The sequence below is a fragment of the Protopterus annectens genome, chromosome 13.part0 (assembly GCF_019279795.1).
Source record: "Protopterus annectens isolate FY-2018-M chromosome 13.part0, PAN1.0, whole genome shotgun sequence".
Lineage (NCBI taxonomy): Eukaryota > Metazoa > Chordata > Ceratodontiformes > Protopteridae > Protopterus > Protopterus annectens.
This window is the reverse complement of record NC_056747.1, coordinates 241351952-241367204: the sequence shown is the minus strand read 5'-3', so window position 1 is coordinate 241367204 and position 15253 is coordinate 241351952. Positions and strand designations below refer to the sequence as shown.

Here is a 15253-nt window from a genome sequence, read left to right as displayed (position 1 = left end):
GCACTAAGGTGCTACTTATGCAAAAGTCTGAATTCTGCATATGATTTTCTTTATCAATCCAATATCTGAGACACATGAGCAATGAAAGCAAAACACTGCTGCCTCAAAATAGTTAACACCAAATCTTTTTTACTCTGTGCAGTACTTGTAACATAGAGGTTTATTATTAGGTGAAAGGTATCTACACAGTATTTCTCAGGAAGAGTACATTTAAAAGATCCCTCGCCTCTGGAACAAGGTTTTGCAACCCTTTAAATAATTACACATTCAAAAGGAGATTCATAAGTAGTTACTAGGCATGCAATCCAGAAGGTCATTGAAGACCTCAGTTCAACTTCTTAATTGCATCAAAGCCCTGTCTAGTTAAGTGACTTGCTCATGGTCACACAGTGGGCAAATGAAGGCTTGTGGAATCAAACCCTGTACCACAGAAGGAAGGTTAATAACTGCTCTTAGACTTAATCCTACACACAGAGTGCCTGACTAGAAAATTAATTAATTCACCTGGGGTCAGAACAGAGCCCACAAAGTTCTGCCACATGTACATAACCATTTCTACACAGGACAGCAGCAGGTATGCTGCTAGACAACCATTAAGTCAAAAGTCTGTTACTGAAGTTATGAAACTATAGAACAATAGTTGCAACACAGACTTTTTTCTAAACAAAATCTTTGGCGCCACTAATGGAAAAGTGTGAAAACTGAAAATCAAAGGCAGTTCTCTCAATATTGGCTATAGTTTTGCTTTGAAGAGAAGGTAGACTCCTGAGTCAAAAGAACCATTAGCTAAAAAAACTTAAGGACGCATTTTACAACCATCTGTGAGTGTGTGACCTCACTCCTAGATGAAGCAAATGCATTCAGGTTTACCTCATGTTCTGATTCCATTAGGACTGAGGTTATTATAGGAATAACCCATGGCTGGGTGTGGGTAATGCTGTATTCACCCACGGTTGATTTAGTATGGTCACGAGGGAGAAGCCCAAGTAACTAAACAAAGCCAATTGTGGGTACACCAGCATTACCCACACCCAGCCATGGGTTATTGCTATTTTACAATAACATTATTTAAGAAAAAAAAAATTACTTATTTTTCTTAAATGGGTTTATATCATAAAGTCAAACACTGAGAACTTCGAACACCAAAATATCGAACTGAATACACCGGTGTAAGAAGTTTAAAAATGCAAAACTGTGAAGATCGGAACTCCAAATGGTCATAGTTGGACCTTTTGTACTCTGTTTGTCTCCACTGTGGTGCGGAGATGGTATATTTAAGTAGGGGTGGGGTGGGGTGGCAAAGCCCCCCACATTAGTAATACTGTGAAGTGTTTGTGTGTTGTTGCGTTGTCATACAGGTGTGAAGCTGGCCGACCATTGCTGTTCGGAGTTCTGATATTCGACATTTTAGATTTTCGTACTTCTTACACTTCGGAGTTTTCAGTTCGGGATATTGGTATTCGAAGTTCTCAGTGTTCGATTATATGATAGAGACCCTTCTTAAATAATGTCCTTGTATAACAGAGGTGTGGTGTTCTTCCTCTTTGTTTACATATCAGAGGGCTTTATTGATGTGCATGCATATGGGACTTTCATTCCCACGTCTATGCAGTACATCAGTGCTTTGAAAAGGAAGCAATGGAAAAAGAAAGATCTCCATTGCTCCCTTTTTTTCTTTTTTTTAATAAAGGGTGAAATTCAGACATTTTAGAGGTACAAGAGAGACAGGATGGAAAAAATGCTAGGAAAATTTGGTACATTTCTTTAGTTTTGAATAATGTACCTAATTTTCCTAGTATTTTCTCCTATCTCACTCGTACATCCAGATTGTCTGGATTTCAAATTTTATTATTATATTTTTTATGGTCAAGAAAACTAAAAAAAGTTTTAGCATATATTAATAGAAGAAAGTCCAGGCGACCAGACTTTTTTTCTGTTAGTATATGTTTAATTACAATGTTCATGCTGGTTGGGCTGACCAATCAGCATGCTTGTTTTTGAATGTTAATGGCCACTCAATAAGACATGACTTGAAATAGCTTATTGGTTAATTACATATTGCCATACTGGGAAATGTTATCGAACTGGGAGGAAGTTTTATGTTTTCTTTGGGAAAGATGTCACATTTTTCTGTTAGTACAGCTTCTGACTGGTCATAGTATGCCAGGTTATGCTGATCAAAACCAAAGAAAGTTAGGAAGACTTAAGTTAGACTAGGAATATTCAGGTTTGCGCCCATTCTGATGAAACAGTAGTTTTCCTTGTCTGTTCTGGTTTGAACCCTGAGGTCAAGATTTTACCATTTCTACTGCAGAAGAGTAAACCTACTGTCTGTACAAGTGAAAGAAGAGAAATTTTGGATGTGTCCTTTGGAGTATCAAATGCTCATTAATTTTGACTACCAGTAAGTGATTTTAAATGAGAAGGGAATATTTTGTTTTCATTTCTGTCACTTGCTCTGTAATTGAAGCTTATCTCATTTAGAAAATAATCAGAATGAAAATCTCTACCAATACTTACTTTGCAGGCTCCTTTGCGTACCCCAAAGGTCCCTGTGCAGATCATGTTCCTCCTACACCGACTGAAGACAGATACAGTTACTTGCTGCAATGTGGCAGAGAGGGGCAAATTGTTGTGCAGCCTACCCCAGCCCACGACCTGACAACGTGTTCCAGGCTTCACCTTTCTGTTTTGGGCTGGAAGGGTGATTGGTTTCACAAATTTGTTCAGACGGGCTGATCTTTGAAGCTGGTTTAGTAGAAAAAAAGAAGCAGTTATGCTATGTGTAGACTGACTGCGAGTTCAAAAGAATAATCAACTTGTGGACCAGTACTAACAGACAGGTTTTAACAACCAAAAGCACGAAATCCACATCACATCAGCTATAGAATTCATGACTTACAAAAACAGTCCTGTGTGAGACAGCACTTCATAACAGAGAAACATAAAAACACTCTAAAAATCGGAATTGGAAAAGCATTTTAACTGGGAGGAGTTGCCCTAAAGTACCATTAATATAGTAATTCTAGGAATACTGTTTTAAAAAACGTGAAGGTTAAAAACCACCAGTTTAGCATTCCTCCCAGTTCATGGATGGTATTTATAAGGCAATGCCTTTTAGACGACACTTTCAGCTAGCTATTATATGCACTGTTTGTGAAAAAATTGCTAATGGTGTAGTCCATTATTTATAAGCAATCATTATTTTCATCCTACAGAAATCAAATAATGCTACAACTAGGCATATACTAGAATAGTTGCCATATTTTTATACAGCCATTTATACCTAGTTTTTTTTTTTTATGTTCAACATTTGTTAACTGTTTAGACGCATGCATTTATTTACTTTGGATAAGATATGCACAATCAGTTTTGGAGAATTCCCATTCAGAGAATAATAGTGTGCTGTTTTAACTAACAATTCTCTGGTTAATAATGCAAAAGTAGCCTTTTTATTATACACAGTGAAAGAAATGACACAAAATAAAGTAGCAAATGGCTGTCCCCCCCATTTGGTTGTATTATATGGTTTCATGACTCTTCAGAGTGCGACATTTTGTACTCCAATTAAAAGCAAGTTTATTCATCTGACCTTATTCCTGGTAAAATTTGTAGTTTACATTCTTATTTGTCTGTTAACATTTAACTGTCCCAATCAACCTCACAACCTACAAATACTTAGTGTCACCCCTGGCTCCTTCATATTGCTGATGATTCCCCAGGGCAGGGTCAGCAATGTGAACTGATCTTCCTTCATGCCTGTTCTGGACCAAGAATTGGGTACTGAGAGTGAATGGTAAGGCACTGCATGTTTAGTGTTTGTAGTTATTTCCTACTAGCTGTTTGCTAAAGCTCATTAACCCCTGGGACACTGACCGGCTGCACACATGTGAAGGGATAGAATGTATCATGGCATTAGAACATGCAAACAGCTACTCAAAGAGATGAATCCCACACAGTTTTAGTCCTAACCATAACCTGGGTTCAGCTAGTGAGTCTGTGTGCTTGAGTCACTGCCCAAGAAAATGGGAGCGACTCACTTTTTGTTGTTGTTGTCGTAGTTTCTTACCCCTTACTGCTTACTGATCATCATCCTGGTGCGAGCCTGGAAGTGAACTCCTACCAGAAGGGTCTTACATACTCTAAGCAGACTGAAGACAATGCAGGCAAGGTTTGAAAGCGCATGCACATGATGCATGTCAAAACCAGCACTGTGTGCATTGCATAGAGTGGTCCATATAATAATGGATGTGATTGGTTGGCACATAGAAAAGCATCCTTGCCATCGCATATGTATATAAAAGCATGCATTGCCCCACTGAAAAAAATAATGGGGATATCATAAAGATGCAAAAGGGAAGAAGAATATAGTAAAACATATTTTCACTTACATTTCCTAGATTATAGACCCACCTGTGTCAACCAGAAGATAGCTTCTTCATAGGTTCGTACTAGACTAATTGCCCTTGTGGACCATTTTAAGCCCAGCCAGTAACCCCATGTGAGAATCAAACCTTGCACCTTCTCTCTGTAAGGTAAACACCTTAACCATTATGCCAACTTCCCATCAGTAAAACCTACAGTCCATTCCTACCCCAAGTTAATTAGGGTCTATATTATATAAGCGAATGCAATGAATTGCGAACGATATATAATCGACCCACAATCCCCGAAAACCCTAGGAAAAAAATCACTGTTCCGTGCTTTTGGTATTTTGCCATTTCGCATAATGACATTCGACTAAACAGTGTTCGCACTTCATTGCATTTGCTAAAATAATAGGGACCCAGTAAATTAGACTTGTTTCTAATTTGAAGCCAGCAAGCAAGCTACTTTTTTTTACCACCATCAGATAGCCTGGCAGTATATAATTATAAAGCTGGTGACCCACAGAACCGAACCACATGTCTATATATCTGTTGCAAAACCACAAAGCAGTTATCAAGAGTGAATCCAAGGTAAGGTGTACTGGTCCTCCCGCTTTCAAAATTCAAAGCCTGTTGTCAAAAATGCTCAAGTTTTCCTAACAAAAAAGTGCAATGTTTCACCCCCCCCCCCCCACATAAAAAAAGTAAGGAAACAGTAAACAATGGAGAAAACGTCACATTTCAAACACAGCAGCAAATGTTAGGCAGATACAGAAAATTCTGATGACTTACTTTAACAAGAACAATGTCATTCCGAATTGTCCTGGGATTGAACCGATGCTGTATGACTTTTGAAATTTTCAAACGCTGAGTTGTTCTCTCATGGCGTTGTATATTATGTGCCCCTAAGACCACTGTGATAGTTTCCACAGGACTGTGGATAACAAAAAAAAAAAAAAGACACATAAATCTTTTTCATATGAAAAAAGTAAATGTAAATGCAGCTGGTCACATTAAACATGATATCAGCTTTCTTATGTTCATATATATTTTAACTAAAAAAAAAATAGCAATAAAAAGACATCATACTGTGCTGCGCCATTTTAAATAATCCAACCATGAACAGGTGCAACTTCTGCTATCAGCATTCATTTGATAAATGAAGATAAGGTAAAATCTATCTCTTTCATGAATAATGGTAATACTAAATACAGAAAGGCATTCTTTCCTCTTCTTTCTCCCCAGAATCAGGGATCGATGTGCAGATTAGTAGCTGGATCTTGAAGTTCACAGACTCATTGCAGCCAACTCTGAAATAATGCCACTGTTTTCATATCAGTTCATATGAGACGCACAATGCTGATAAGTGTGCACTGTTCTCAACTGTTGGAGGAAAAACGTTATCTGATTTTAACCTAGTGAAGGAGTGGTTTGCTCCATTCCCTACTGACAAATTTAAAAAAAAGATGGCAACTGTTTTGGCAATATCACATATAACATATAAAGGAAATCAGGGGTCCTGTCCCCCACCTCTACTGTCACATAACAACTTACTTTGACAGGGAAGTAAGTTAAGCTTAGTAACTGAAGAGAGTTCAAGAGACCAGTTCAAATGATCTACAGTATTTCATGGGAAGTATATAAACTATATGAAAGAAATCCGTCAGTTCCTATTATTTCTAAACTGTCCAACCATCTGTCTTTATATTATATATCCCCACCACTGCCTCCCTTGTCCTGTTCAGGCACATCACTTTTTTCTGCACCTTGCTCTCTTGAGCTTCATTAATTTATTTGACAAACTTAAAAATTTCTATTAAATGGACAAATGTGTAGAAGAAGATAGTGCCTCACTAAGTCTGCCAGCAATCTGTGTCTGGTCCTTTAGTATCCCCAGTCCCTTACCCATTGAAAAGCCCTTGAATTCTTCAGTTGACTTCATGCCATGATTTTCTCCAGCAAATCACTCCAAGGCCCCACCACTCTCTCTGTAAGGAATTGCTTCTTTATGTTTGATATATATATTTCACCTTCCATTTGATCATTTCATTAAATCTAGAATCACTTCTCATACCTAAGAGACTCCAAACATCTGTTTCAGGGGGTACAATCCTTGACAGACTACAGTCTGGTATCCAACAAATGTGATGATAACATTGAATTTCATAATGAGCTCAACACCTACTTCAGCAGGTTTCACAAAGGGAGTGACACAAAGGCTACAAAACTCACCAACAGGCAAAATGAAATAGCACTCTCTCTCAACCCAGCCGATGTTCAGAGACTTCTAAGATTGGTAAACCCAAGGAAAGTGGCAGGACTAGACAACATTCTGGGATGAGTGCTCAGAGACTGTGCTGTCCAACTGACCATGGTTCTTACTGACATATTTAATACATCTGTATGTCAGGCCATAGCACCCAAGTGCTTCAAGAACATAACAGTCTTACCACTACCCAAAAAGTCTCAGCCAGCAAACCTGAATGATTATCGTGCAGTGGCTCTCATGTCTACAATAATGAAGTGTTTCAAAATGCTTGTCAAAAACTAACAACAAATCTTCCTGCAGAAATGGACCCACTCCAATTTGCTTTTCGGTCCAACTGCTCCACTGCAGATGCCATCTCAATGGCACTCCACACATCCTTAGCTCAACTGGAAAACAAGAACAGTTAAGTCCGACTGCTATTCAATGACTTCAGCTCTGCCATTAACATAGTCATACCACAATATCTGATAGAGAAACTGATTCACTTGGGGGTCAGTACTCCAATGTGTACCTGGATTTTGGACTTCCTTATTGACATACCACAAAGATAAGAATTGGCAATAACACTTCAAAGAGCCTTAAACTGAGCATGGGATTCCCTCAAGGATGTGTTCTCAGTGCTCTGCTGTTCACCATGTGGACTCTCAACTGCATAATCAGATTCAACTCTAATCGCATCATCAGATTCACAGATGATACCACAGCCGTAGGCCCAATCAGCAATGGTAATGAAACAGCATACAGGGAGGAGGTGAAACATCTGATTGACTGGTGTGACAAAAATAACCAAGCTCTGAACATAAAAAAAGAGGTAAATGTAGACTTCAGGAAAAACTGGGTGACACAGCTCCCTCTCACAAACAAGGGAGAAACAGTGGAAAGGGTGAACAGTGCCAAATTCCTAGCGGCGTATGTCGCAGAAAACTTGTCATGGTCCATCAATACTAATCACATTGTCTCTCATCTTCAATGGTCACAACCTTCTACAGAGGCACCACTGAGACCATCTTGACAAGCAATAGCACAGTATGGTATGTAAACTGCAAGGACATGGATCTAAGGCCCTCCAAAGGGTGGTGAACGTGTCAGAGAGAATAAAGAGGTCCACGCTTCCATCTATACAGCATCTGCACTCTGCATTGTGTTTCTGAAGAGCCACAAAGATTCTTAAAGACTGTACCCAGCCTGCTCAGGGACTATTCTTCTGCTTGTCTTCAGGCAAGCACTATAGAAGCACACATTTGCAAAATGACTAAATTCAGAAACAGCTTCTTTTCTCTGGCCATCAGACTATTAAACCTGAGTAGCAAGCCAAGCCAACAGGTCACCGAGTCAGTAACAACACAGGCTGAAGCAAATATCATTTCTTAAAGTGCAATAACTCATTACTAGGTTCTCTCATTTGTGCAATAGCTCACCAAATGCTTAATTACTTTTGTGGAATAACTTGAAATACAAGCTACATTCCATGCAATTGACAGAATGGTCTCTAGTCTACCAGTGCATAAGCCTCTAAGTGCAATATCTAGTGTGCAATACTAAGTTCTGCTATAGACAGACATACAAAAAATTGTAATTATATCCTAGTGTCGTGTCAATGTTAATGTCACATATAGAGTCTGTAGTTCTGTTTTTGTGTCAGTGTTAATGTCATATATAGAGTCTGTAGTTCTGTTTTTACATTTATAATGTTCTATTTTTTATATTTTTTTGCCTGCACATTGAGCTCGAAGCAACAAAATTTCATTTACCCTGCACTCATGTGTGGGTCTAAATGACAATAAAGTTTACTTTGACTATGACTTTTTTTGGCTTAGCTCCAGCTCACGCAAATCATTTTGACAATATGGTGACTTTATCTCATTTCTCATCAGTTCAGACATTGATCGAAATGTACCTGCCCAGTAACCTATGAATGACCCATGATCATCTTACTGGTCCACCTCTGCAAAGTCTCTAGCAGAGTAATGCCCTTTACTCTGTAAAACCACAAAAGAATACATGACATTCTAGCTGTGGCTGCACCTTACAACACAGCATCTTCATGGCCACTGCCACCAACAATCCAGACTCTTTATTTTAGTTTGTTTGGCAACTCACATATATTTTCCTTGTCTTTGTCTAAATCCACTCCCTCAGTCTATACTTCAGCACCACCCCCACTATCAAAGTGAATTGTTTGTGTCTTGCGGCTTTTCCCGGTTAGCGGTCGCCACAGCAGAACTCCGGTCCGCTAATGATTGGCAGTAGAGTTTTACGTGCTGGCTTGCCAGGCCTAACGCACAACCTTCAATGAAGGAATGCCCGTTCATGCATGTCGCCACACAGAAGACGCTCTAACTGAGAATCAAATGGGCAACGTCTGACTGTGAGGCGACAATGCTACCGCAGTACCACCACCGCAGTACAACTTTGAATTTTTAAATGGAATTCTGTCTGCCATCTATCTACCTACCATTCTAGACTTTTAAAGACTTAGTGACGTTCTAATGCCAACACGTTATTGCTGATGGCCACAGTGTCTTGTTGTCATTCAGTGGGTGATCATGACCTCCATTATTCTAACTATGTCACTGCAATATGTTATGCCTACAATACCTGCTATACACTAGTTTTCAACATTATTACTAGACAATTATCTGCTAATCATTATAGTTTCATTCCTATGTCTTAGCTAGTTTTCTATATGCCTAAATAAGACCTTTAAAACCAGAAAAAACTCCAAACTCCAAAAAATGAAGAAAGCCAAACACTGTTCAGGTAAGCAACTCTTTTAGTAGTCCACGTAAACAACTAAAACCAGAAAATTCACAAATTACCTTAAAATATGAACAGTAAAAACAAGGTAGTTCACTGAGATAAGAGCGTTCATCACGATTATTATGTAACTTCATCAGTACTTTAATGAACTTTGTGTTTTAATTCCATGATTTCATAATCTTGCCCCCAAATTAGCAGAGATCAGGAGATGTTCTTGTAGATGGCTTGACTAGAACTAAACTGCGTATGTCAATTATGTACCAGTTCTCACTCATAGTCTTTTATAAAACATCACTCTGCTCATTTCACCAGATCTTTGTTTTGTCCCAAAAGTACATCCACATAGCTCAAGACAGGCTTGTGCAACAAAACATTTATTTCTAGTAAGTTGTCCTCTTCCTCTTGCTGTATTTCTTCACCCAGTTTGCTATTCTAACTTTACCTCTGACAGCAGACTTCAACTATTTCATGCCACCCAACACTGATTCTGTAACTGACGTGAGTTAGTCCATGATTACGGAAGGCAACCCAGATGAATGTTCCACAATCTCAACCAAAAAAAGTCTTCTCCTTTAATCCAACCAAACAGTCACCCTCTCCTGGAAGTGTACTTGCCACTGTCAACACAGGAAAATGGCAAAGAAAGTTTTATTTAAAACAAAATCACAATATGATTACTGAATTAGAAAACAAACAATATATATTTTTCCATTACCAAACAGAAAAGAAATCAAAAGAAGCAGTGCTACAGTCAATCAACTTTCATAAACATTATTTTCTTTTTTCTCCTGAGATCACTATTACAGGAAAATGTAATGTTTCCAATGTAATTATTTTTTGCAGCAGAAAAAAAACTCAAGCTACATATATAACTGCATCTATAACGCCGTGTCCCTTTTTAACACCCACTGTTCTTTTCCATTATTTAAATATATTCCCATATAAAATTTACTCAAGCATTCCATCTGCCATTTCCAACTCACTAACCAAAAATGCTTTATGCGCACAGTTAAATTACAAACAACTAATCAAATCTTGTCTAATCCTAATCTTGTTTTTATTTTTCTTATTTGTGTACAACCATAGATTTATTGCAAATAATTATTTTTAAATCTAGTTCTGCAATATATTTTTTTTATTTTAACTCCACATACCTTTACCTGCAAGTCCCTAATGTTATTAGATCATTCATCCACTCTTTTCCCTTCTCACTTTTGTTCTTCTGTTTCATTTTTACATGTTTTTGTACTAAAGGGTCCACTAAACTCTACATTTTTCATATTCTTTGGTAAAGACCTAAAACACAAAGTAAAAACGGAAAATATTTTGGTTTATTATATCAAGATCTCCCTTTTGAACCTTAGTGAAGTAAATATATCTCTTTGTAGAGTTCAGTCTGTTACCCTATAGCCCCCTAAAAATACCACACTTCCTTGACTCTCACCTTACAGATAACAGACATGCTGATATTAAATATGAAAGCTTTGATAATAAAAAGCTGATCATTAATAAAATGTATTCTTGCTATTTTAACTGCCCTTTTCCTGACCACTCCTTTAACTTTTCTGAACTTAATTTCAACAATTTCATATAAAAAATTTCTGCTACTAAATTTAATCCCTCAGATAATGTTAATGTCTTACTAACAGGAAATCACTTCATAATTCATGTTATTTCTATTCACACCGATATAAAAAACTTCCATTTTACTGTCAGTTACTATCCCACCCTCTCAGCAAAACTGTTCTAAATCTCCAGGGTTTAACTGCTTAATCATATCCTTCACAAAATAAAGTCATCATCTGTGTAATCTACCATGGTAGGGGAAACTTTTTTGCTCACTGGGCAGTGGAACTTTGGCTATCATTTCAGCCAATAATGTTGCAACATTATACGTATAGTAAATATTTACTAAAGTGGTTAAGGAAAGTATATTTCCAACTTTAATTCTTACCTCATTACCTTTCCCTCTGCATCAGTTGGATACTCTTTTTAACATCAAAATAAATCACAATCTCCAACCTCCATAAACCAAAAATACTGAGCAAAACACTGTTCAAATTGTGTTGCAGAAAATAAAGAAACAAGCTCTAAATCAGTAAAAGATGCTTTAATAAATAAATCCATCAGCATTTTGATCTTAACATAAAATCTCTCTTCAGACTGATTTTTTATACTAGCACAAATCATATTAACATACACATAATATTCTTCTTCTAATGTTGTTCATTCAGCCCTCGACTAACACTTGCGACTAATCTTATTTGCTGCTGATATTCCCTGTATTATAACTCATCACACATACTTCCCCCTTAAAATCTTCGTTCATGTGGTCGATAACATAAAATAAAAACATTTCAAAAAATCTTTCAAACCTCAGTATATTTCTAGAGAGTGTTTACTGTACTTTTTTAAGTTTAATGTCATGGCAGAGTTCATGTAACCAATTTCTTAGCTTTCTGTTAAGTTTCCCATTATAAAATGAGACATGTGCTGTACAAGCTGCATTACAAATTATGCAGCACCCTCGTATCAGGGGGATTCAGGCACCATCCCAACAAAACTTTTTTAAATGTGAGTTTTAGTATTCACTATTTTTGATATACCAATGTTAAACTTTTGAAGTGTTAGGATATGCAGTAATAGGCGTTATCCTTAAAGTCTGCAGCTTAATAATATTTCAGCACAACCTACTTTCTGTTTCTTTTCAATCAAAATTCTATCATGCTTCATTGGCATTAAGGAATAAAGTTCTGATTATGAGCCAGATGACCCAGATGTGATTAGTGGTTTGGGCATCTATTGGAGCTGGCAAGGGGAGGATGGGTTGGCTATCCTAGAGGAAGACTTCATGCCTGATTCTATTAGTAGTAATGGATAGTCATGCCTGTGGTGTTTCCCTACGTACTGAGAACAACAGTATGTTTGACAGCACACAGGAATATGTTCTGTAGCAAGCATTTGCAGAAGTCACTGCTACAAAGGTAAGGGATTAGGTTTTCTGACAACATAACTGCAGTCTGGTCCACTTCCCTATAAGCAACCCTCATGCCTGATGAGAACGAATGGGCCTTACAGCACTCATTCTGTTTGGGAAATGAATGGTCTTCACTCTTACCCTCCTGTTGGAAAAAAGAATAGGCAGATTGGGTACAGGTAGGGGAGACAAGGGGCAGACTATGTGGATGAAGTGTGTGTGAGGGTGACTATAATTCAGTTTTTGCTGTCATTAGACTCTCTGCCCTATTATGTAATTCTTCAAGGTTTTCATTACCCAGGTTTATTACTTCTTTTCAATGAATCTGAACTGCTGTAATTTCACCATTCCATTCCTGTCACCTTGCCATGCCTGTTCTCATTATATTCACTTATTCGGGTAGAGTATTGATCTATGGGTGCCAGCCTTTTGAGGAAAAGCTACTAAATTAGAGGCAGAATTTGAAAGGCATTGCTTCCTACATATTAGTGTTAACGACATGTATCTGGGGGCTAGATACAATTCTTTAAGCATGGCATTCCCTGACTCTCATGATAAACAGTGTCACTCAGTGGGTTTCCGTACTTGACAGAACAGAAAGTAGACAATGAATTTAAACCTATCAGTTTCTGTTCCATGATGCTGAATTGCCCAGTTACTTTTTGCCTAAAAAATACTGCATTGAAACTGGTACTTTCTCTCACCCATTTCCTGAGCTGCAAAGCACTTTAGGCCAGAGTAAATGAGAGAAATCTCTTCCTCTCTCATAAAGTGTAAAACTGTTCCAGAAAAAGTCTGAAAAATACATGTTAAATTCTATACTCTGTTGAGACTGTATGGCATTTTTGGATGCAGCACATGAATGAAAACAGCTCTGTAGCACAATATTTTTTTATTCCCACCAATCCTCTCAAGGAGTATACAGAATCTGGAAAGATAATTTCCATGTGAACTGCTATATATAACATGTCTGTATTCTCTTTTTTTCTCAAAATTTTTTATTTTATTTTTCTATTAGACATTAACAATCAATATAGTTAAAAACACACAATATATACTGAATAAACAACTATTTACACTACATACAGTCATCCATGAAAAACATTAGCTTCATCATTGGGTACTATTAATATTTATCTAATACGTTTTGCAGTTTCTGCCAAGCTATTCTTGTATGTGTTACAGTACATGTTCTATAACAAATGATTTGCATTTCTTTTTTACATACACATTTTGCTAGTCTAATAAAATCAGCAAACATAAGATCTTGCTTATTTTTCCAATTCAATGTAATAATCTTTTTGGCAATAGCGAAAATTGACCAAAGAACTAATAACTGATGTTTGGGAATTGCACTTGGGTTAAGTACATTAAATAAGATCAAAAAGCTAGTAATTTGGCACTTATCTGACCACAAAGCTTTTTATAAAATGTCTAAAGTCATTCCAATAATGTATAAGAGTTCTAGATTTGATGAACATATGAACCCACTTGGCTTCAGGAATTTCACCACATCTCCAACATTTTGTTTCTTTAATTTTGGATATAGATACAATCTTGTGTGGGCTATAAAAACTTCTATGAATACATTTCCAGGTATATAATTTCCAATATAATGATGATGTGGTGTTATTTATTGAGTTTAGTAACTGTTTCTTATTTGCATTTGATAAAGATTCTCCATTAACCTTTATAGAGTAATTCCAAAAAGCTGAGTCAAATGAAAGCAATTCATCACATAAGATTTTATATATGAGTGATATGCTCAGTTTATGTTACATGTTTATCGAATTATAGGACATAAATAATTGTAAAATCTTTGGTATAGAATCTGTTTCTAGATTTATTGATACTCTCACTTTACATTCAATAAATTATGGTAATGATTATACACATAACCAGTTATCTTGGCTAACATTATATCTGACTAAAAGAAAGTTTCTTGACTGAATTTTGTTTTTATCTATAAATTGGTGCCAAAATTTTAATTAGTTATCTTTAAGATTTGGCATTTTATTAATATTAAAGGAATCCAGACAATCTGGAGTGTAGGCTATGGGGAATATAAGAAAGAGTGTTTGTTTTAAAATACAATTATCTATTATGTTTTTAAAGGTGCAAAAAATTGATTTATACCATATGAGAAGTGGCTAAATATCTTATTATATAAGCAATACTCACAAAGTACTCAGTATATTTTACTGATTCCAAATTAATCATTAAATTGGGTTTTAACATTTCTAGTAGCAGCTATATGGATCTCATGCAGCTGTTTCCAACTAGAAGTATATATAGAAGTTATCCAATGTAATATGTTAATAATAACAGATTTAGAGTATAATTCTGTATTAGGGAATCCAATCCTTTTACTATTCCTAACATGCTATTTGTATGCTACTCTTGGTTTTCGTGGAAACCAAAGAAATTTAAGTAATAAGGAATCTATTTGTTTAAAGAATTTTTTAACTGGGGTAAAATCAGTGATTGTGTATAGAATATAATTTTGGGCAAAATAATCATTTTTTTATTACTGTAAGTCTGTCGTTTATAGTGAAAAACATGTTGTTCCATTTTTTTAGTTAAATCACTGATTATAGTTAATAGATTAGTATAATTTAATTGGACAGTCTCTTTCCGTGTAATTTTATACTAATTACTGAATAATCTATTATATAATTTTCCCAATTAAATGTTTCATATTTTCTTATTGATTAATAGTGGTTCGGTTTTATTTGGGAAATTCTCAGGCTAAAATTCAACCAAAAGTGATTCATAGCATCTATAATATATTGCATGGAAAAGTTTATATCACCAGATGTTAGTAAAATATTGTCTGCAAATTGAATTTTTGGACAATATTCCTTATTTAAATAAAATCCT

General features: G+C 36.3%; 1 protein-coding gene across 1 annotated transcript in view; it reads right to left on the bottom strand.

Moving 5' to 3' along the window:
* LOC122787203 (myeloblastin-like) overlaps nt 1–15253 on the bottom strand; it is a 104689-nt gene that overhangs the window by 44197 nt on the left and 45239 nt on the right. The window contains exons 3-4 of the mRNA XM_044053793.1: nt 5160–5301; nt 2521–2748 (exon numbers count right to left, since the gene is read on the bottom strand). Of these exons, the coding sequence (XP_043909728.1) occupies nt 2521–2748; nt 5160–5301 (370 nt within the window). The remainder of the gene's footprint in view (nt 1–2520; nt 2749–5159; nt 5302–15253) is intronic.